The sequence below is a fragment of the Colossoma macropomum genome, unplaced genomic scaffold (assembly GCF_904425465.1).
Source record: "Colossoma macropomum unplaced genomic scaffold, Colossoma_macropomum, whole genome shotgun sequence".
Classification (NCBI taxonomy): domain Eukaryota; kingdom Metazoa; phylum Chordata; class Actinopteri; order Characiformes; family Serrasalmidae; genus Colossoma; species Colossoma macropomum.
The window spans coordinates 31,131,610-31,153,066 of NW_023494805.1; the positions used below are offsets into that span (position 1 = coordinate 31,131,610).

At 39.3% G+C, this 21,457-nt stretch overlaps 1 protein-coding gene across 1 annotated transcript in view; it reads right to left on the bottom strand.

Annotated features, from left to right (window-relative positions):
- The window catches only part of chd8 (chromodomain helicase DNA binding protein 8), a 54,777-nt gene that overhangs the window by 25,425 nt on the left and 7,895 nt on the right, over window positions 1–21,457 (bottom strand). The window contains 14 exon segments of the mRNA XM_036596335.1: window positions 174–350; window positions 1,535–1,778; window positions 3,411–3,532; window positions 3,728–3,763; window positions 3,765–3,865; window positions 3,977–4,064; window positions 4,191–4,308; window positions 6,057–6,112; window positions 6,221–6,289; window positions 6,524–6,724; window positions 10,675–10,789; window positions 13,161–13,642; window positions 14,647–14,763; window positions 17,691–17,969. Coding sequence (XP_036452228.1) covers window positions 174–350; window positions 1,535–1,778; window positions 3,411–3,532; window positions 3,728–3,763; window positions 3,765–3,865; window positions 3,977–4,064; window positions 4,191–4,308; window positions 6,057–6,112; window positions 6,221–6,289; window positions 6,524–6,724; window positions 10,675–10,789; window positions 13,161–13,642; window positions 14,647–14,763; window positions 17,691–17,969 — 2,205 coding nt within the window.

The following is a 21,457-nucleotide window of genomic DNA, read 5'->3' on the forward strand; positions in this document are numbered from 1 at the left end:
TTATTTATTTATTTTGAGAGTTTTGTGTTGCCCTTTTTAATAACAGCAGAAATCCTGTGTGAGGTGTGAAGACTCCTACAACTGAAACAAGACTTACAAGTCTTCCCAGAAGCACTTATCAGTGCATGGTTTCTGAAACCTGTCTAATTTTGTAAATGTGACTACATGCTCACCAAGTTCAGCATCTTCAGGCTGTCAAGAAGTTTGCAGTTTCTGTTCTTCAAGCGGTGAGCCTCATCGATGATCACACAGCGCCAATAGATCTCTCTCAGCTCTGGGCAGTCAGACAGAACCATTTCAAAGGTGGTGATCAGAGCGTCAAACTTGTACGCTCCTGGAATCAGGTGCCCCTGGAGAGTGGGAAAATATCTCAAGTTAATGTGAAGCCATAATTAAGCAGCACTTCATGAATGCATTTCTGCATTGTTACTGACTGGAACGTACGGCCTTGGTCAAAGTGTGTATTTCAGTGGTACAAGAAACCTTACAAATGTTACATTATTATTATCATTATTTTAATGATTACAGTAAAAGAAATCTGCATTTTTGACAAACAAAAAAAAACTCTAAACACTGAGAAGAAAAGGGCAGGCTTGAAAACCTGAGAGACACAGACAACGGCCAAATCATTATGGCCAGAAAACTGGGTCAAACAGCAAGGCTTGTGGGGTGCTCCCGGTCAACAGTGGTGAGTAACAACCGACAGCGGACCAAGGAGGGTCAAACCACAAACCAGAGACAGGGAGATAGGCGTCCAAGGCTCGGTGATGCGTGAACGCAATGAAAGCTAAGGTCTGAACCAACAGAGGGGCTACTGTGGCACCACCGAAAGCGCCTACAACGGGTATGCGAACATTAGACCCCTTCATGGCAATAGGATTCCCAACGGCAGTGGCCTCTTTCAGCAGGAAAATGTGCCCTATTACACTGCACACATTGTTCAGGAATGGTTTGAGGAGCATGATGGAAAGTTCAAAGTGTTGCCCTGGCCATGGGACATGCTGGAATAACAAGTCTGATATGCAGCAGCTCTACCTTGAAGGCCCTACAGGAGCTAAAGGATCTGCTGCTAACATCTTGGCACCAGATACCATAGACCACCTTGCAGATCTTGTAGAGTCCGTGCCTTGGCAGGTCGGAGCTGTTTTGGCGGCACACGGAAGAACGGCAGCATACTAGGTATACTGGGCAAGTTCTAAATTCTGAATACGACAATAATACGTTTAGAGGTCAGTGCTGGGAACTGTTTATTTGAGCTTGAGCAGTTTTTGTCAGCTGCGAAGTACTAAGTGTTGACAGCTAGGAAGCAAGATAATCAGCCAAATTCCCCACCTTAGTCTTGCACTATAATACTTGCATAAAGACAATTAAATTGTTATTTATATGGCAATTAATTGTCAGCTAAACTTTCACGATTGTGACAGGTCTAGCAATAAACCTGAATAGAATTTACATTTAAATGTAGCAAGACCCAACTTGAACAACAGCACATATGCATGAGGACACACACACACACACACACACACACACACACCTTATCATCTTTGCAATACATCTCATACTGCTGGATCATTTGTCTGCTGGCCAGACTGCCATGATAGACGATAGCATTCATTTCGGTCCACGTGGAGAATTCTCGCTCCCAGTTAGTGATGGTCGAGAGAGGGGCGATTATCAGAAAGGGTCCCTGAACCCCAGCAGCGAACACTTCAGACAGCAAAGCAATTGACTGGATAGTTTTACCCAGACCCATCTCATCTGCCAGAATACAGTTCTGCCTAAAAAGGAAAGAGAACAAGACGTAAAAACAGGGAAAAGACTGGTATAACCAATCTTTGCATTTGTCCTTAATAATAACACACTTGTACAACATTCCCACACACTGCCAGAAAAAAAGATACTGTGCAGGTTCATTTTTGCGAACGATGTAATGTACCCTCAATGACACAACAATGGTTTTGAGGTCCAATTGTGTATGTTTTTACCAGGGGAAAGGTTTGTATGTGCACCTTTCCATAATTTAATGTTTTAAGACTGAACAATAAATTGAACAGCATGGTGTGCGGACAGGCTGTACGCAGTCACTGCAATTTAAAAACTGCTATGGAATATGACGAAATTATGTTCCCTGACTGAAGATAATGAAGCAGTACCCTTGAGAGCAGCACCCCAGTGACTGTTCTGTCACTTTTTTGAGAGTATAGGCATTTATAACATTATGAAACAATCCTGCTGTATGAAAGCTGCCCAAACATACATTACATTTATTTAGGACTTCAACAAGCATTATGGCTGATATCACAGTTGGCGTTTGGAAAAGCCAGACTGATCTGAATTGCCGAGTGTATTTTGTGAAGACTTCCATACCAAAATGCTGTACATTCATTTGTAACAATTTTGGATGTGCGTTTTGGGGGGAGGGGCTTAAAAAGATATGACAGATGATGTTAATGGAAAGTGTATTTTCATTTCTCTAATTATAATTAATCATAACTGAGCACCAATATATCTTGTATGTGTAAAGCCCACTCCCAACGCCACATGTAATGAATAAAAGAAAATTCAGTAAAACTTTGATAGGATACTGTTCATAAGGCTGCATGACACCTACATAAGCCTGTCATGACAACTGACATAATTCTACATAAATGTTTTTAAATGCTTATTCCAATAGGTGTTGTCTGTCATGAAGGCTACTTTAGCTAACTAAGCTTATGTAGGTGTCGTGTAGCCTTATAAACACTACCCAACATTGAAGCGTCACCAAAAATTCTTTAAAATTGGTTTTGGAATTTTTGGAACGAAACCTTTTACGTACACTCATACACTTAAACTGCCATTGCTTTTAAACCTAATTTCCACCCAATTTTGTCATGTCCAGCCCCATCGGTTAGTTAGGTCCAACCTCATCACGTAACGTTACCAAGCTGAGAGGCTGAAGGCTAGTGTGGGCTCCTTCAAAGTCACCTGAAGCACCACTGCCACTAACGCATCGTCATTGGACAGTTCAGAGCACTTGGGCAACACACAAACAACAGAAGCAAAATTTGGACTCCAAATATGTCTTGGTGGATCAACTACATCTGGGGTCAGTTAAAAAATTCTGATTTATATTTGATTGTTTGACGCAACTGTTCCTTCAAGTCAAAGGCTTTTGGAAGACAGGGGCTCAAGCATGGCTCAGGAGAGCTTACCCGCTGCTCTAAATATTAGCCATGGCTCCTAATGCTAGATTCCTACCAATCCAATTACATCACTCTTGCGCATCATTAGCAGCCCTTATGGATGTGTTCATTGTAGAAACTTACATCACGGTGACAAAAACATGATTCATCGTATGATTCGTCCTATTCTGTACATGTAATGGCGCTCCTTGATATTTTGGGTGTTATCCATATTGATGCAGGTACCTGTTATACCAGTTGAAGAGCAGCCAGTTGACTCCCTCTAGTTGGTACTCTCTGAGCGTGTTCCCGTTACGGTACTCCCGAGACTGATCCAGCTTCTTCCAGGAGCCTGCAGGTGGCCGGGGCTAATAGCAAAGAGATTTTGGTCAGAATATAAAGCTCAACTCTGATCACTGATATGATGACATGTTTTTAGTTAGAAGCCTCCTTCATCTGGCAAACTGCATTTATTTTTGGTCTTGCACTGTTGTGCCAGATAAAGAGCACAAAACATGAAAACTGCTTCGATTAACAAGGTCCAGTGATTGTCATGAACTCACAGTTCTCTTGATTCTCGGTTGTCGACTCTGGATCTTTCCTGAACTCCTCTACTTTTCCCTCATCTACATCTTCTTTCAGCTCCCAGGTGGCGTCTTCGTAGGGCAGAGAGCACCACTTCACTAGGTAGTACACCACGGCTACGGAGAGAACAGTGGAATAAAAGCTTAACTCCCTGCAATGATGCACGTTTACAAGCCTTCATAACATCTCAGGCAGCCCAGTAAATCACTCTTTTCAGCAAAAATAACTAACCTCCCCATTGTCTTTGTCTACACTGACGGATTCATCCAGGATTCGGTCCACCTCCACATAATCTGGATTGAAAGGCTCCTCATCCTTAGATAAAGACAAAATTGAAATCTGTGAAATTAGGTTTTGGATGGAAAATAAAGGAACTCGCTGCACAACAAACCACTTATATGGATTACACATGGATTCTTGCATAATATATAAAGGCGCCACCTCATGGAAGATATGTCTCATTTGAGCCTGTTTCGTCTTGAATCTCTTCAGCTTCTGATGGATCCTCTTGTCCCTTTCAAGCTGCTCCATACTGGCCCATTCACAATGCAAGTAAGAGCTGAAAAGAGCACACAAATAAAGGTTTAACAAAAAAGCACTACTTTTTATTAGAGATGCCCTGAGTGACCAGATGCATTAAATAAAATCCAACTCCACCAAAACCCATATATTAACCATTCCACTCTTTCTTTTGGATTATGGGCCATTTTGTTTTCTTGTTCTATTTTGCACAACATTTTACATTAAAAAGCCAAACTACGCTTTATTTACGTTTAGTGACCCCTTTATTTTAAATACAGGGTATCAAACAATGCCATACCATGCTTCTATGAATTTTATACACAAAAAAACTCAATAAATTACAAATACTTCAGTAACAAAATAAAGGCAATCAAGAGACTGACAGTCTTTTTGCATTGTTTGATGCACACCTATAAAACATTTCCAGTCCGTTCTGACGTGTGTGAACACTGCAACCCCACTGAAACTCACACTAAAGAAAAGAACTGTGGTCCAGCAAAAATTGGGTGTTTCAGTCCACTTCCAGATTAAACCTTCAGTTCGCTGTTAGTAGGAACACGTTTTCCCCCCAATGGACCGCAGCAAGAGAGAGTATTCCACATTACAGCATGCTTTCCTGTTCCTCCAGCAGCATGTCAGTGCTGTACTGTCCACATCATGTGTGTGTTTTATTGTCTGACTCTTGAAAGTCTCTCATGTTGCAGCATGAGCTGCTGCTATTACCAGATTAGCCATAAAATAATAGTGAAGCTGTGCGTTTGATTTTGGCAGATGGATCGCGGAATGCATTTTAGGCCAATCATCAGTAACCTGACTGGTCAAATTCAAATTGACAAACCAATCATAAAGAAGCAGATATCAGATTTTTTTTGTTGTGTTTTTGTTTTTTGTCTTTCTACTTTCATGAGGGCAAATGTGAGAGTTGCAAGTTTATATATTTGTTGTTAGTCCAGTTGTTTAGCTAGTCAGTGGGTTTTAATCAAATCCTGGAAAACTTCCTTCACTATGTTAAGAGAGTTTTTCCCCATTTTATTATTAGCTTTTCATATTGCAATTAAACAAATCAGAAGCAACCAAATACCCACATGCTGTGTACATGACAACACAACCACGACTGCATTTATCCGTGTAGTTCAGTCTCCTTGGTCCAGACAAAGCGCAAAATGATACATTGCTACATTTTCGTTATGGTTTGCTTAACATTCACACCAATGTATTTATTATTTATGTATTATTGATGTGCATATCCAGTAATTTATAATGACTTCAAATGTGCCTCAACCTCCGTTGCAAATTACTGATTCAGAGCTTATGAAGAGATTGAAAAACACGTTTGTAACGAAACAGCATCTTTTTCCATGAACCAAAGAAGTTCTGCAGAGAGGTCGGATGGCAGTGTTTTCACTTGCTCTAACAAACTGCATTAAATGAGCAATTGCAGCAGGGTTTATTTAAATCGAAGCAAACCTGAATGTCTGAACACACCCTACGTGGCACTTTAGAGCATGGTATAGATACAGTGTTCCAAGCCAAAAAAAAAAATGGATATGCTTGGCCAAAACACTTCTAAATCACAGTTGAAATATCGGTCAGAAAAATCGCAATTAATTATTTTCTCCAAATTGGTAAATTGTCTAGTTATTAGTCATAACTAATAGCTACAAAATGCACAAAAATCCACAGAAAATTTACATGAAATCACTGACTGAAACATCCCTAGTTATCATATGCCTGTTCAGAAAAAACCGTAAAACAATAAAGAAAATAAATAAAAACAGTACTTACTAGTTTTTGTATTTGACAAAAAATTCCTCAACGGTGATATACTGTCCTGGGCACACCTGTGACAGGCAGAAAACATCATTTATCAAACAATTATATTGTTTAATAATAATAATAATAATAATAATAATAAATTATTTTGGAAATATTTCTAGGTGCTAACTTGCCTCCTTTTTGGTCAGACGCATAGACAAAACTTTATCCACAATCGCAGCATCTTCCTCACTCGGATTTTCCTGAATTCCACAAAGATAAAATCTATTTATTTTCTTTAATTCAAAGCCAGCATTTACATCAAAAAGCTCCCACAAACAGCCTTATAACGGGTAGCCTTTTACAGCCTTTAACAGTGTTTTATAGAGAATACATAATTTTACACAATATTCTTATGGATACAACAGTAAAGAGAAATGTAGGTAAGCATAGTGGAAGATATTTGGCTGTTTGCACTCGTCATTTTCTGCTCTTACCACAAAAAACTGCATGCTGGGAAGGCCGTCCGCATCTTGCTCTTGAAGCTCAAGCCCGGTAGACTGAGAGTGCCCTGCAGGCAAGACTGCTGGGGTGGTCACATCCACATCCTCGTCTTGCTCATCTTCATCATCCGTGATTTTAATGTCCAAGTCCTCCGTGTACTTCTTTCTTTTCACTTGACGATTAGAACGTCTCATCTGTTAGGAGACAGATAGGTAGGAAACACAACAAAGCCACATTATAAAAAAGCCAGTTTAACAGCAACATTCACTGATTCTATTCAATTTCATCCCAAACAAGAATAAAAAACCATAATCTGTTTAAAAGGGGGAGCTTATTACATAAGAGAAGAACAGCAAACAAAAGAAACACAAACAATAAAAATGTGGGAAAACATCAAGAGACTTAGGGAAGAGTGGGGCACAACCTAACATGGGGTAAAATGTAACATGGATATTTTAAGCAGTTGAACAGGTTTTCAAGGGGAAGTCCACCGATCCTTCAAAAATTGCACATAATTAAATGTGTAAGATGTAAACAACGTCATTCAAAGTAATTTCATGTGAAAGGCTCCCTCCTAGAGTCAGAATCTTTCACAGTGGTGGTGACAGGAACCAGACGTCTGAAGAGTTTAATGCCTCAAAGCTCCCTCACAGAAAGTTATTACATGAAATGGTTAGGTATACGTTGCCTGATGTCTGACACACTGTTGTACAAATAGTGTTGTGGTAAAGTTTTGGCTTAAAACGTATTTGAATCCATGTACTTTAATCCATTCATGGTGGAGGGTGCATGCGGGGTGCTGTCGGGCAAAACAGTCCCCAAAAAGAAAACTCTTCAGATCTATTTTAGCATTATCAACATTACCAATAAAAACTCAAAAGATGTGTGTAGGTTCACTGGTGGTTTTGGATAGTAAGTAAATTTGCTTTAATGTGTGTCGTAGGCATGGTGACCCCTGGTTCCTATCAGCACCACTGTCTGTAGTTTCCCCGGGTTTCTCTACAATGAACCATTTAACATCAAACCACTCTGAATGACTGTTTACATCTCAAGGACCGAATTATTCAGAAATTTTGAACAACTGGTGGAATTGCCCTTTAAGGGCCTACATGTTTCTTTATTACACGTTTGTGTGGTTTGATGTACCAAAAATTCATTTTCAAACATCCTTTTCAGACTGCTTTTGTTTCTGTGCCTTTAACTGATGTAACTAAATGACCTCTGCTCTGATTTCGTACTGGGCCTCATTCAAAAGTCAAGGCTGAAACTCTCCTTGTAACTTCAGCGTGAATGTGGCCAAACTGCTGAACTGGTCTTCCTGACATGACAAACAATGAATTAAAAATGGGCTGTTTTTACAGTTTAATTTCCAAATACTCCCATACAACATCATACTTCAATTTGCCTTGATATGGGCTCATGCTTTTAGTCATCTTCTCACATTCCCACACTGTCATCTGCGAATTTGGACAGAAACCAAACAGATATTTTTCAAGATTCACACTGAAGACTGTTTTTGTACCATAAGTGTCACTTTTTCAGTGTTTTTCCATTGCTGAGTTGTGTATGTAACTCACAGAATTCAGTCCTATATTATTTTAATCACTCTCTGTGTCTATAATTCAGTGCTGTTTCAAAGCATGCAAACAATTCAGCATCAACCAACCTACAAGAGTGACTGGTTTCCCCTGCTCACACCATCAATCATCCACTGACCTGGACATTTGCTTTGAGTTGCGAAAATTTGTTGGAAGGGGCTTATCAACGTTAAAATCAGGCTACAAATCATGTAGTGCAGGCCAAGCTTTATACAGACGTGCCACTCAGACACCTCTAAGATTTATTTCATGCTAATTGTTGTTTTGTATAGGACTGTAAGCTGCACTGTTGCAAGTGATAGAACGGAAATGAGCAACACTGACCTAAAAGAGAAGCATCATCATGATAGCAAGCATTTTTGTGTGATTAGAACGAGTTTAAATTTGTACTCAGACAATTCACACGTGGTTTAGGTGCACAAAGTTTAATAAAAGGTATTTTTATACCTTTATTTTAGTTTTACCATGTAGAAATGACAGCACTGTTTATGCAAAGCCCCTCTCCACATTTTAAGGCACACTGTGCTCCACAGATGTGATTACTCAGGTGAGATTACTTGCTTCATTAGTGCAAGTATAAGACAGTTTTCAGCATCCAGTCTTGATTCTAGGATTTCGATCACCTTTATAACAGTATAAGACATCAACCACACCTAAGACCAAAATCAACTGTTTGGAACATAATTAAGAAGAAAGAGAAAACTGGAGAGCTTAATAACCATAAAGGGACTGGTAGGCCAAGGCGGACCTCCACATATGACAGAAGAATTCTCACCACAATGAAAAAATATGCCCATACAGCTGTCCGACAGGTCAGAAACACTCTTCAGGAGGTCGATTTGTGGTCCGCAGAGGACCTCATGAACGGAAATATTGAAGCTACGCTGCAAGACGCAAATCACTAGTTAGCCACAAAAACAGGATGGCCATGTTAAGAGTTTGCTAAAAGGTACTTAAAAGAACCTGCAGAGGTCTGGAAAAAGATCTTGTGGACAGATGAGACCAAGTATTAGTCAAGAAGTTGAGTGTTATGGCTTGAGCCTGTACGGTTACCACAAGAACTGCCTCACTCAGCCACTGATGATGTAACTGCTGCAGCAGTCTGGCAGTAGCGAAACAAGTTCTGAGGTGTACAGAAACATCTTATGAGAAAGTTCAGGAAACACATCCAAACTCATTGGTGCTTCATCCCACAGCAAGACAATGATCCCAAACACACTGGTAAAGCAACAAGAGAGGTAAAAATGTCAAATTCTGAACAATTCAGTCACCTGATCTGAATCTCACCGAGTTTGTCTTCATATGCAGAAGAAAAACTTAAGGGGACTGGCCCTAGAAACAATTAGGAGCTGATGGCTGTAGCACAATCCTGGCAGAGCATTAGCAGACCAGAGAAGATGCTCAGCATCTGCATATGCAGAGGATATGCAGCAAAGTACTAAACACGACTGCCTGAAGAGCGAAGTGTTGCTGATTGTGATCTACAGTGTGATTCACCAAAGAACAAGATTTCTAAAATCGCTCAGTTCATGTCTGGCTTAAAAAGGACAATCAACTACAGCTCAACCAGCCAACAAAAGACTCCAACAAGTGGCAAATAGACTATAGATAGATCAAAACTATGAAATGTACTTTACTTACAGCTACACAGAAGTGCTTTTCTGACATAGAACAAAACCCACTCTTCTCCACTGCAATGCTACTTGATTGAGGGTAACTAATGTAGCAGAGCTAGCTAATTCACAAAATTTTATATCAGATAGATTTTAATGATTTAACTGTTAAGGTACATTGCACTCATTTATACTAACAAATGCTTAATTGTAAATAGGTTATACAGCACAGTATCACTTAAAAACCATGGATTTGTAATTGGTCTGTAAAGACTGGTCTTGATGCATCACTAACATGAATTGTTTGAGTGCAAATTTAAGTGGAGTGCAGAAGCAAAAAATTAAATAAACAGAAATAAGCCTTTGTCTCAAACATTATACAGGGCACTATACAATCTGACGGCTGTGATGACAGGCAAGGGGTGTCAAATTTTGAAACGAAATCAAAAATTGATCCAAACAAACATTCGATTTTGATTCTCAAACAAAGAAATCGGAGGTTTTTACTCCATGTTTTTTCCTTTATCATACACAGGGCACTTCATAGGGTTTAAACACAAAGGTTGCATGTGTGCGCCTGCGTACCGCACATAGTTTGCCCACCTTATTTCTTTTTAAAAGACAGTGGCAGAGTGTAGTGTCTTGCTTTCATTTTTGCAAATTATCAATCGCATCATCTGGAGCTATACAGAACAACAAAGACTTCTGCATTGCCACAACAGCAAGATGCAATCAGTGCTGTGCCTTTGTGTTCCTCATTGTTGTGTATAAAAGACAGAAAACTGAAGGAGCTCTGTATGTTTGTTCCTCACCTCCTTTTCCAGTCATTTTCAGACATATTCACCTAATGCAGCCACTTAATGAGCATCGTTACAATTTTGATCTAATTCCAAGAAAAAAAAAATACAGTGCAAAATAAATACTATGCATTACCTGGGAGAGATCCTCCTCTTGTGTGCGAGGTGAGGCAGGTGGGCTGAGTTCCCCATCTGAATGGTCAGAAGACGCATTCCTCTTCCTTTTCTTTAAACCCACCAGAGTAATGGTGCTAGAGAAAGGGAAGAACAGTGAAGCGAAAGAAAGTGAAAGAGACCATAATTACAAACAATTGTCACAATTCCTCATGAAATCTGATGACAAGCTGTAGGGTTGGAAGGTATAACGGTTATTATAAATACCACGGTATTTGAAAATCATGATGGTATTTCAAAATAATAACGTCAATTTATTTTTTCACGTCTAAATGGCCAAATAAACACACTGCACTCATTTATATTTCAGAAGGACTCACTGACTGGTGGTGTCAAAATTCACTGATAGAAAAAACATAAAAATAAGTGGGGGGAAAAAAAAAAACACTCCCAAAATCTACGCTTGGTAGCGGTTCAGGGACAGCTAATAGCTAAATGACAAAAGCGAAAAATAAGAGCCAAATTGAAAGAAAAAAAAAAAACCCTCACAAAAACCAACAACAGAAAATCTAATAGAGGTTCAGTGACAACCAAAAGCTCTACACACTCCAGAACATGTTTAATTAATTTCAGCTTTCACTCTAACAAGTGACTTGACTTTTGATGGCTTGAACATCGTTCACTTCTTTGGCAACTATGCAGGCGAAATCGACTTCTTGATTTTTTTTCTGATTTTGAAAGAAAACAGGGCAAAATGGTACAAAAGCACACCAATACCTTTATGTCACTTAGGGCGCATTTACGCCCACCTCCCTGTGATGCCATATAAGGCAGTAATATTTGGAGGCAGTTTGAAGGTATGAAACAAGCGGCTACTGCCATACCCTAACAAACAGTGCCTAAAGACCCGTTCAAAACCCATGGAAACACTTCAGGCAAACAGCTTTGCTTACAATCAGATCACTCAAGATGGATGTTAAAGTCAGGGCCTACGCTAGGGTGGGGTCAATAGACGATGCCATCGATGGCCGATGGACATCACGAAGTGAAGCCAGCATTGTTATGCCACCTGCTACCTGTCCAGCCCACCACTGAGGGCAAAATATGTCCAGTTATAAGGAAAATAAAATGCGTAAAAAAGTTAACATGAGTCTGTTAGACACAAACTGTGATGGAGTTTATCATCTAGGTGCATTTAATAGACACAGATTTCAACGCTAACAACTAGGCTTTTTTAAGGGTATGAATCCACATGCACAAGTCTGCTGCAGCTCTGTGCTGTTCATGCTTGTAACGCTGCTGTTCTTGCCATAATTTCATCTTTACTCGGCTGTACTGACAGTACAATAACACCCTGCTAATAGCATTCCCAACTAATAATGTCCTGGAACAGGTCGGAGACATTTAATTAGACAAAAACAATAACAACAAGCTCACTTTTTTGACTTAGCCAAAAATGGTAACAAACAACACTTCTGTTCCAACCAAATATTTCAGTCACGATCACTAAATGCAGAGGTCACATAAAAAATAAGGAGTTTACAGAAGAAAGATGGAAGAAAAGTAAGGAAACAGCGGGTGAGTGGGGAGGATGGGCTCTAATTTTAATGGACCACCCACCCCCGATATCATCCATCCATCGCGATATTTCCCAGTAAATGTCACCCAAACCTAGCCTATGCCATATTAAATATACAGGGTGATTCAAGAAGATTCATCCGATTGCAAAGCGCCATATTTTTACAACCGTGAGGCGCCTAGGAACCAATCACAAACCAATTGAAAAAGGGGATTCATAGAGTTTCTGTTCTCTCCCTTCAGTCTGTGAGGAGATGGCGACCCCTGAGCAGAAAGCGTTTCGTGTTCTCCACTTCAATAAGAGTGAATCCATCATAACTGCCCTGCCGGCAGTGAACCTACAACAGCTCAGAGCGTTTGTCGTTGGTTCCACAAATCTCCGAAATTGCTTTGAAAGAGTCGTGAGTGCAGTGACACCCGACATGCTCAATGCAGTATGGGATTAATCTGACTACGGCATTGATGTTGTCCTTACAGCTGGAGGAGCTGGTCATACTGAGCACTTGTAAAATTACATAATAAACTTTATGGTCAGTTAAACCATTTACAATTTACTGCATTGTTCTGTAATGATGTACAGTGAAATAAATAATTTTGAAATCAGATGAATCTTTTCAATCACCCTGTATGATATTGCAGCTCCTACATCAGTCCAAATGTAGGTTGTTGGCGTTTCAAAGGTAGATTTATGCATTCCAAACTTTATGCGTAATTTGATCCTTAAGAAGTAAAAGTCAGAGAGTCACTAAGTTTCTCTACAATTTACAAACCACCCTGAATGACTTTGTTTAGATATCAGCAACTGAATTATGCAGAAGGTCCACTGAATTCCCTTAAATGTCCATCCTAAAGCTAACTCTAAAAGGAAATCTGATACTTTATGCAGCCACTGACGTCTAATATTGTATGTGTACACATGCAGACACTTACTTCGGCTTCGCTTTGCTTTTACTCTTACTGCCACTGCCTCCGCCTCCTGCTCCTCCAGCCACCACAGCCCCAGCCGGTTTCACCTTAACCTTCTTTTCTCCACTGGCCGCGACTTTCCCAGTGGCACTTGAGGTAGGGCTTTTCTTCTTGCTCCCTCCTCCGCTTTTCTTCTTGGCCCCAACGGGAGTCGCAGCACCCTCTAGGTCAGCGGAGGTCTGCCCAGTAGGCAGTTCGTCCTGGTTGAGCACGCGCGGGATGTTCCTCTCACCTCTGGCCTTGGCCCTAGCAATGGCCTCAGCCACAATGCGATTGGCTTTCTCTTGCTTGCACAGGGTCTCCACTTTCCGTAGGGGCTCCTGGGCCTTTACCACACGTACACCGGTCGAGGCAGCTGTGGTGCCAGAGCTAGCAGCAGAGCCAGCTGAGGTATTGATGACTTTGACCACAGAAACAGCACCCCCAGCACCGGAAGCTGAGCTTGTCTTTAGGAGAAACAAAGTAGAAAGAAGGAAAATGTCAGTGTAATTCAAACAGGGCTGTCCCAATCCGATCCAGGCATATTTTAATGGATAAGGTATCGGCTATATTAAGTCTTACCCAGTTCCAACTTTGTGTTGTACTTACACCACCACTGTAGACGTGACGTAAATGAACATCATCCACAACCAGCAGAATTAAAGCATGTGCTCAGAAGGTAACCAAGAGATGCAAATGTCTGCAGTGTGGAACTATTTTACAGAGGAATATATGAACTTAATATCTGCTGGGCAAGTGTTTTGACTGTCTTTGAGCAAGCTACGTTTTGTCCAAACCAGGGGTGCCCAAACTGTTTTATCTTGGGGGGGAAAGGTGCAATGTTTGCAGTGGGCTTGTATTTCATGGTTGTACTGTCTATAAATTAAATAAATGAAAAAATGGTCCCTGGTAGGCAGGTTTTCATGTATTTTAGAATGTTCAATTGTATTTTAACACTCATTAAATGGCGTATTTATAAAGCTATAAAATGGTTATTACATATAATAACTTAAAAACTCACAATCACACAAATGTGATTCAAAAGTGGTTTCACTGCAGAATATTAAAGTACCTGACAGTCAAATCATCAGGTAGGATCAAATTAAATTGACCTAAGTCATAAAATGGTAGTTTTAAAAATAGTAGTGCATAAAAACACAACATATCTGTCCAGCATGTCACATTGCGCACATAAATAAAAATGAAAGAATGAAGGAAACTACGGCATCAATTTGCCCTCTGGCTGCCAATTTATATGGCTGTATCATCTGAGAACATTTAGGTACTTGGATCAGATCGGGGGAGAGGAATAAATAAAATCAATGCTTTAATATTTTATGTGTCTTTTCAGAGTTTAAACAAGGACAGAGACATGTTACCTTTTAATAAAGACAGTTCAATAATATCCCTTTTTTTTTTAATAAGGACAAGTCCACCCATAATGATTCCCAACATAAACTTTACTCCTGACCTGTGGCTGCAGCAGTAGTTTAAGAGGCACCGCCACTCTCTGTCCTCCTTGGCCTTGAGAGATCTGAACCACCTGGGGGCTACCACTCGCATTAGGTGTTCCAGAAACCAGTTGAAACTGCACAAAAAAGAAAAACAATTAGTGGAGGGAGAAACAAATCAATACAGCATACTATTGCAATATGTCAGGGTTTAAAAACAGTACAGGCACACAGTGGTCCATGTCTCCATATTTTGTTTAATTAGGAATATATCAACATATTTGAATCCCACTGTTTGACTAAGATTACCAAACTCTTTTCTGTCTTATTCCAAGAGATGGCACAGTTTCTTTCTGCTGAGACTAAGGCTACATTTACACAGTAGGTAAAAGTGGCCCAAATCCGATCTTTTTCCTCAAATGTGACACAGAAGTGTGTCTGTGTGGCAGTGTGAACAGCAAAAAACGCACTGAATCTGAGTTTGAATTTGAGACGCTTTCATATGTGGTACTGAAATCCGACACGTATCCGATTTGCGGCAATGCGACTCTGTCTGAACAGCCAGATCGGAATTCACGCCACTTTCACGTCAATCCAACACGACATTCGTCATAATTTCGCGCTGCTGAGACTCAAACATTTAGGCTGATGTTTCTGTACCGAAAAACTAGGAGACGTATCGCAACCACCCCCCCCGCTCGAAGAGGTTTCGAACGGAACGGCCGAAAGGCGGCCGTGGCCGGATAACGTGCCCTTTTTGCAGTGAACTCAAACACATTGTGGGTGATGAGTCCAGCTGTCAACCACTGGAACTTTATACTCGCTCCTGTGATGCTGGCGAAGACGAAACTGAAAGCTGCGGGAGTGACTGGCGTTTGCTGGTCGTCATGACTGTTTACCTCTGGATGAGCCGCCATGTGAAGCACTGTTCTTTTGCGCATGCGGGTCGGTTTAGGAGCTGATCTGTTCAGACTGATGTGGCATACAGATCACATTTAAAAGATAAATTAAAAAAAAAAAATCTGATTTGGTAAGAAAATCTGATTTGGGCCACTTTTACCTGCTGTGTAAACGTAGCCTAAGATGTCTAGTGTTGGGTTTTCTGATCTGGTCTGTTAGTGTAGCAATACAATATAGCAATAAGAGTTTACTGATCAGAATAACCTGTCTTGTAAATTGCTGTGGATCGAAATATTTATGAAATATTTAAGGATAAAGGCTGTTCTGTAAGTTGTTACTTCACAATGGGGTTTTGCTTCGATAAAAAGACAAGTGGGATAAACAAAGGTTATTTTCTTGAACAAAATATAAATTTTCTGACAAAACGAATCCGTTCTTACAAGGTGAGCGTCTTCTTTTCCACATATTCAATGAGTTTGATTCATATTTAAATGTTATCCCCCTGGATAAAATGTAAACTCGCCCCAATTCATCATTTTACTGTACAGTTTAGTGCACTGACTGCGTCATTCTGGCTTAAATCTGAAGAAGTTCAAGCGCATCTCAAACTACTCAGAAACAAAAAGGTTGGCTTTTAGACCTGCTTCATGTGATTTTTTGCCAGGCTCTAAAGAGAACCGCACAGCATTGCACAGCAGACGTACAGCAGTACAAAGCACAATGAATGCATTGCAGAGAGAGCCAATAAACACCAAGTTCAAGTTCATGTTTACACTATTTTGGTATTTAGCAGAATACATAAAATAATGTAGCACTTCTATTACACTTAGTATCAGTGTTAGTATTAGTACTTCACAAACGAGTTGAAAAATGTGAGGTGAACAGAAAATGTTTAGATGTAAAGGTTTGATTACAAAGAGAAATAATGAACACTTAAATTGGATTTAGCAAAACAGAGTGACTGTGTGTGATGTGACTTTTTTTTTTTTTTTGGTAATATGACAGTACCTTGTTTCCTCTACCTTATCAAATGTCCAAAAATAAATAGCGAGACATATCGTGTCTTCTTTAAAAACTTCTTTAAATATCATGACACTACTTTTGTGCCATACAGCCCAGCTCTACAGCTACGTTTGTTTCTTTATTGGGTTTTACGAGTAGCTAGTAAATAATAGTAAATAACAGCTAATTATTTCTCTGCATTTAATATTTATTTTTTAATAATTTAAATTTGTCTTATCAAGTTCTCCTTTCCATTCTTACATTTACTCAAAAGCACATTAAAAACAACAAAATATAATTAATTGTATGCAAATGTTTGGGTGCCCCTGGTTAAATTACATGTGATGTTGATTTTTCTCTACAAAGAACATGCTTCTGCACATTTTTATGTACAGTTACTGTTTGTTTGCTGTGTTTAACATATTGGGGAAAAATATAAATCAAAGTACATGGCTTGTGCACAAGTTATGGCACATTTTATATTTTATGCTTTATTTTTTCCCTAAAATGTTCAATCTGGCAAATAAATAAAAATTTGCAGAAAAAAAAATGCCACATTCAAGTCCCTGTACAGGAAGTATTAACTTATTTTCAGTTAGAAAATCATCAAAACATGTTCAACTTTTGCAGATGATTATCTATAAAAACTCATTTCTTTCAGGCTTCAGTTTCAGTTTTCAACCAAGTGAATTCTGAATTTCAGTTTCAGGTACACGTTTAATTCAGTAACTTCGTTACAGAAAACCAAGTTTTGGTTTGGAGCAGTAATATGCAGACAGTAATCAATCACAATATACGCCAGCTGGCCACTTTATTGAGTTTACCTTTTTGTATCTACATTAATTGTCCATTTTATCAGCTCCACTTTTCATACAGGTGCACTTCGTAGTTCTACAATTATAGACTGCAGTTCACCTGCTTCTCTGTACACCTTGTTAGGCCCATTTTACTCTCTTGTCCAGTGGTCAGCACCTTCACAGCACCACCGCAGAGCAGGTATTATTTGGGTGGTGGATCAGTGTGTCTCTCAACATATCGCAAATCTTTAAATATCACTGTAGATATGGCTCAACTGACATACAGTGAGGCCTGCACTGATTCCCTTTCAACAGTGCAGGAATCTTTACAAACCACAGCAGAAGCATCAGGTCTTTTCACTCACCTTGGCTCCCTGTTGGTTGGGCTGTTGCTGCACTTGCAGCTGGATGGTGAGCACTTTTGGCTGTGCCCCTGTTTGACCTGCTCTAGCCTGGGTGAGAGCTGCCAGCTGGCCCCCCTGAAGGACCAGCTTCCCCGGCAGAGAGCCCAACACCAGCCTGGGCTGCTGGCCCTGCTGCCCAGGCCCTGAAGCTGGAGTGGTGCCAAGAGTCACTGCTCCTGCTTGAGCAGTCCCACCTTGAGATGGCTGCTGCAGCACCAGCGTGATTCTCTTCGCTTCGCCCTGAGAGTTGGGAAAGAAATAAAACACAATGACTTTACATGTAAAGATCTGTTCATTGAACTGAATCTTTCTAAACAGAAGGTTTGTTTCATTTATTGAAGAGGAATTCCACTTTTTAATTAATAATGTAAACAAAGGCAGTCAGAATGGTTTGATGTGAAAAGTTTTATTCAAGAGAAACTAACAGTCAGAATTGTTAACAGTGGTGGTGATAGGAACCAGACAACGGCTATATTTGTGTTGTAGACATCACAACGGCTGGTTCCTACCACACCACTGTAAGAAATCTGATTCTGTAAGTTTCTCTAAAGTTAACCATTTCACACCAAACCGCTCTGAATGACTTTTACGTTTTAACGACTTATATATACACATTTTGAAAAATTGGTGGAACTCCTCTTTAATAAACCTGCTCAACTGAACCACTACACCATGAGAATTATAGACCATATATTACTTAAGCTTGTGCAATCAGTCTTGCAAAAATATTCTTTAAAAATAATGAACAATTTCATTATTAAAACAATACACAATATACAACTACATAATATAATTCTGCAACTGCAGACCTGACAGTAGATGCTCATAGAAACTTAGAAATTGTTTTATTAGTGTCATGACACATTTTCACATACATAATCGTTGCTTAGTGTTAGAAGAAAATGTCATTTTTAAAGCATATTTAGGGTCAAAATGCCAGTTTTATTCACGTCCCACAACTGTGAATTTCAGTCTTCAAAGGCATAAAAATAAGTCATTAAATCACGATTGCAAATTACCTCTTCAATTGAAACTACATTGTATAAACATAAAATCAAAATGTTTCAATATATCTCACTGCTGTTGGAACAAAACCTCTCCAAAATGGTAATTTTACAGGAGAAGGAAAAAACATAATTTACTTTTAATGTAAGTCAATAGAACCAGAATGTTTTCCATGTCATTTTGGGACGTTTCTTTTGGTCCATTCTTCATGAAATTATAAACAATGTAAAAGGACAACAGGCTTTTTCAAATTATGTCAAAAATTGAAAAATGACAAAAATGGAGATACGAGGTTTTGTTCCAAACAGCAGCGATATACTCGCTGACCAGTCGTTTCTTATCTACAAATATATGTTCCTACCACAACACTGACCAAAATAAGTCAAAAAAAGTTTGCAAACCCAAACAAACCAAATCTCATGTTGATTTTATCACCCAACATGAGCTGCAGATGAATCATACCAGCATTTACAACAGCCGATAATTGACAATAAAAAAAAACAAAATCATGTTATGAATGCTGTGGTTTTGTAGTTTGTCCATCAAACGGTGCTCTGCAACTTCCCTGTCGGCAACACACGTGTTAGGAATGCCACAAATCACAACAATCAGCTGACCCAAGCAGAGTCGAACACAGTACCCGACGATGGACGACAACTGCCCAAGTGCTCTGTAATCAAAGCTTAGAGAGCTTAAAGTTATGAATTAAAAAACCGCCACTTAAAACTAAAGACCTTCGTTAATCGTTGTTAACAGCTCACTGAAGACCTTTTATTAGGCTCAGACCTAATTAAAAGAGGAAGCCCATTCTGTGTTCCTTAGCAACAACTAGGCCCTGCCACAGTTTTGTTTCTGTTTTAAATACAAAACGTCTTTCAGGTTCACACTATAAACACTGGAAAGTTCATGCTTTAGCACACATTCTAAAACCCTTAGAAAACAATTTCAGATATGGATCAAATCATTCAAAAATGTCCAGCTGCACTTTAAAATCTGTGCCAATGCAGGAATGTCAGACTGCAATTAGCCATTAGCACAATTAATGTTTACAAAGCTCCCTCATCTGCATTCTTGACTTGATGCATTTAAGCTGGCAAGTGAAGCTAAGATGTGAATAAGGTTGAGATGCTCAAAAATAAAAAGGCAGATTTATTTTCTGCATTTTTGGAAAAAAAAAAGATTCATAACCAATCACACACTTCTGACAGAGTCCACTGGCACTTTTTGGTAACACTATTTGGGGTGGTCCTTTGTAGGTAATCAAACTCTTAACAGATTATCAGTAACACATTTATAACATATCAGTGAAGTAGCAGTAGTGAAGCATCTGAATACACTGAAGTAAATATCTTGATGTACTGTTGATACATTAATTACATTTAGTAGATGTGTTGTTAATATGTTTCTTATGCAAAACCTAACCTTACTTGACCTCAAACAAGGACCTAATACTAACCCTGACCCTAATCCTAACCCTAACCTTAATCTAACCCCAGTGGTGGACAGTAACTAAGTAAATGTAGTTTGTTACTGTACTTAAGTAGTTTTTTTGTGTATCTGTACTTTAAAAAGTCACCAAAAATGGAAATACTTCAGTACTTTCACTCCACCACATTTCAAAGTCAAATATCTTACATTCACTCCGCTACATTTAGCGAAATCTGTCGTTCCTTTTGGTTTATGTGTGTATAAAAACATAACATGTCAAAATGAATGAAGCGCGAAGCAGCACACCAATCAGGAAACAGCGCGCACTTTGTTTTGAGCTTGTTTTGACCTGTTGGACATACCGACCCAGTGCAGCACACGGTTCAACGTCAGTGCAGCAGCGTAAAATTTTGGGAGAGTCTATTCAACAGAAATTGTGGAACTATGCTAATTTTGTGTAAATAGACCACAATATAGAAATATGTACACATATGCAGTTGTGACTGACATGTCTTTTTTCTGAATTTATATAAACATTCAATTTAAAATTAATTTCTTTTAGCTAGTTTATGTTTCTGAACAGAGACCTACAGATGTAATATAGTAAAGGAAAACTCATTTGTGAACCTGTGATTAAAGCAAGTTTTTATTAAACTTAAACTTGTAACTAATCTGCAAATAAATCTTAAACTGAAACTTTGCTTTACAAAAATGTTAATAGGACACAGTCATAATCTTTTAGTACCTTTACTTTCGATACTTAAGTACATTTGAAGGTAAATACTTCTGTACTTTTACTCAAGTGGAGGTCTAAAGGGAGGAACTTCTACTTTTACTGAAGTAATATTTTACCTTGTGTGTCTCTACTTTAACTCAAGTACATGATTTTTGTACTTTGTCCACCACTGTCTAACCCTAACCTTAACCTCAACCCAAAACCTAACCCTTACCCTGGGCCTAATCCTAACCCTAACCTTACCCAAAACCTAATCCTAACCCTCACATGTTTGACATGTTACTTAGAATCTGTTGTGTACTTGTTTCATCTAAAAGGACCACTCAAAATAAAGTGTCACCCACTTTTTGCCACCGCATTTCAGGTTCTTAATGAACCATTCACTCTTGTCTGATTGGCTAAAGGTAAAGCAGCTGCTGGACTCCTTTGCATAAAGTAGAAATCTGCTACACCTTTTTGCTGCATGTCGAGAACGATTTCACCACACCGTAAGCGGCATACACAACCCGGCAGAGCGCTCCGTAGAAATGAACAGAATGCAGCGCAGCGAAGTGGACAT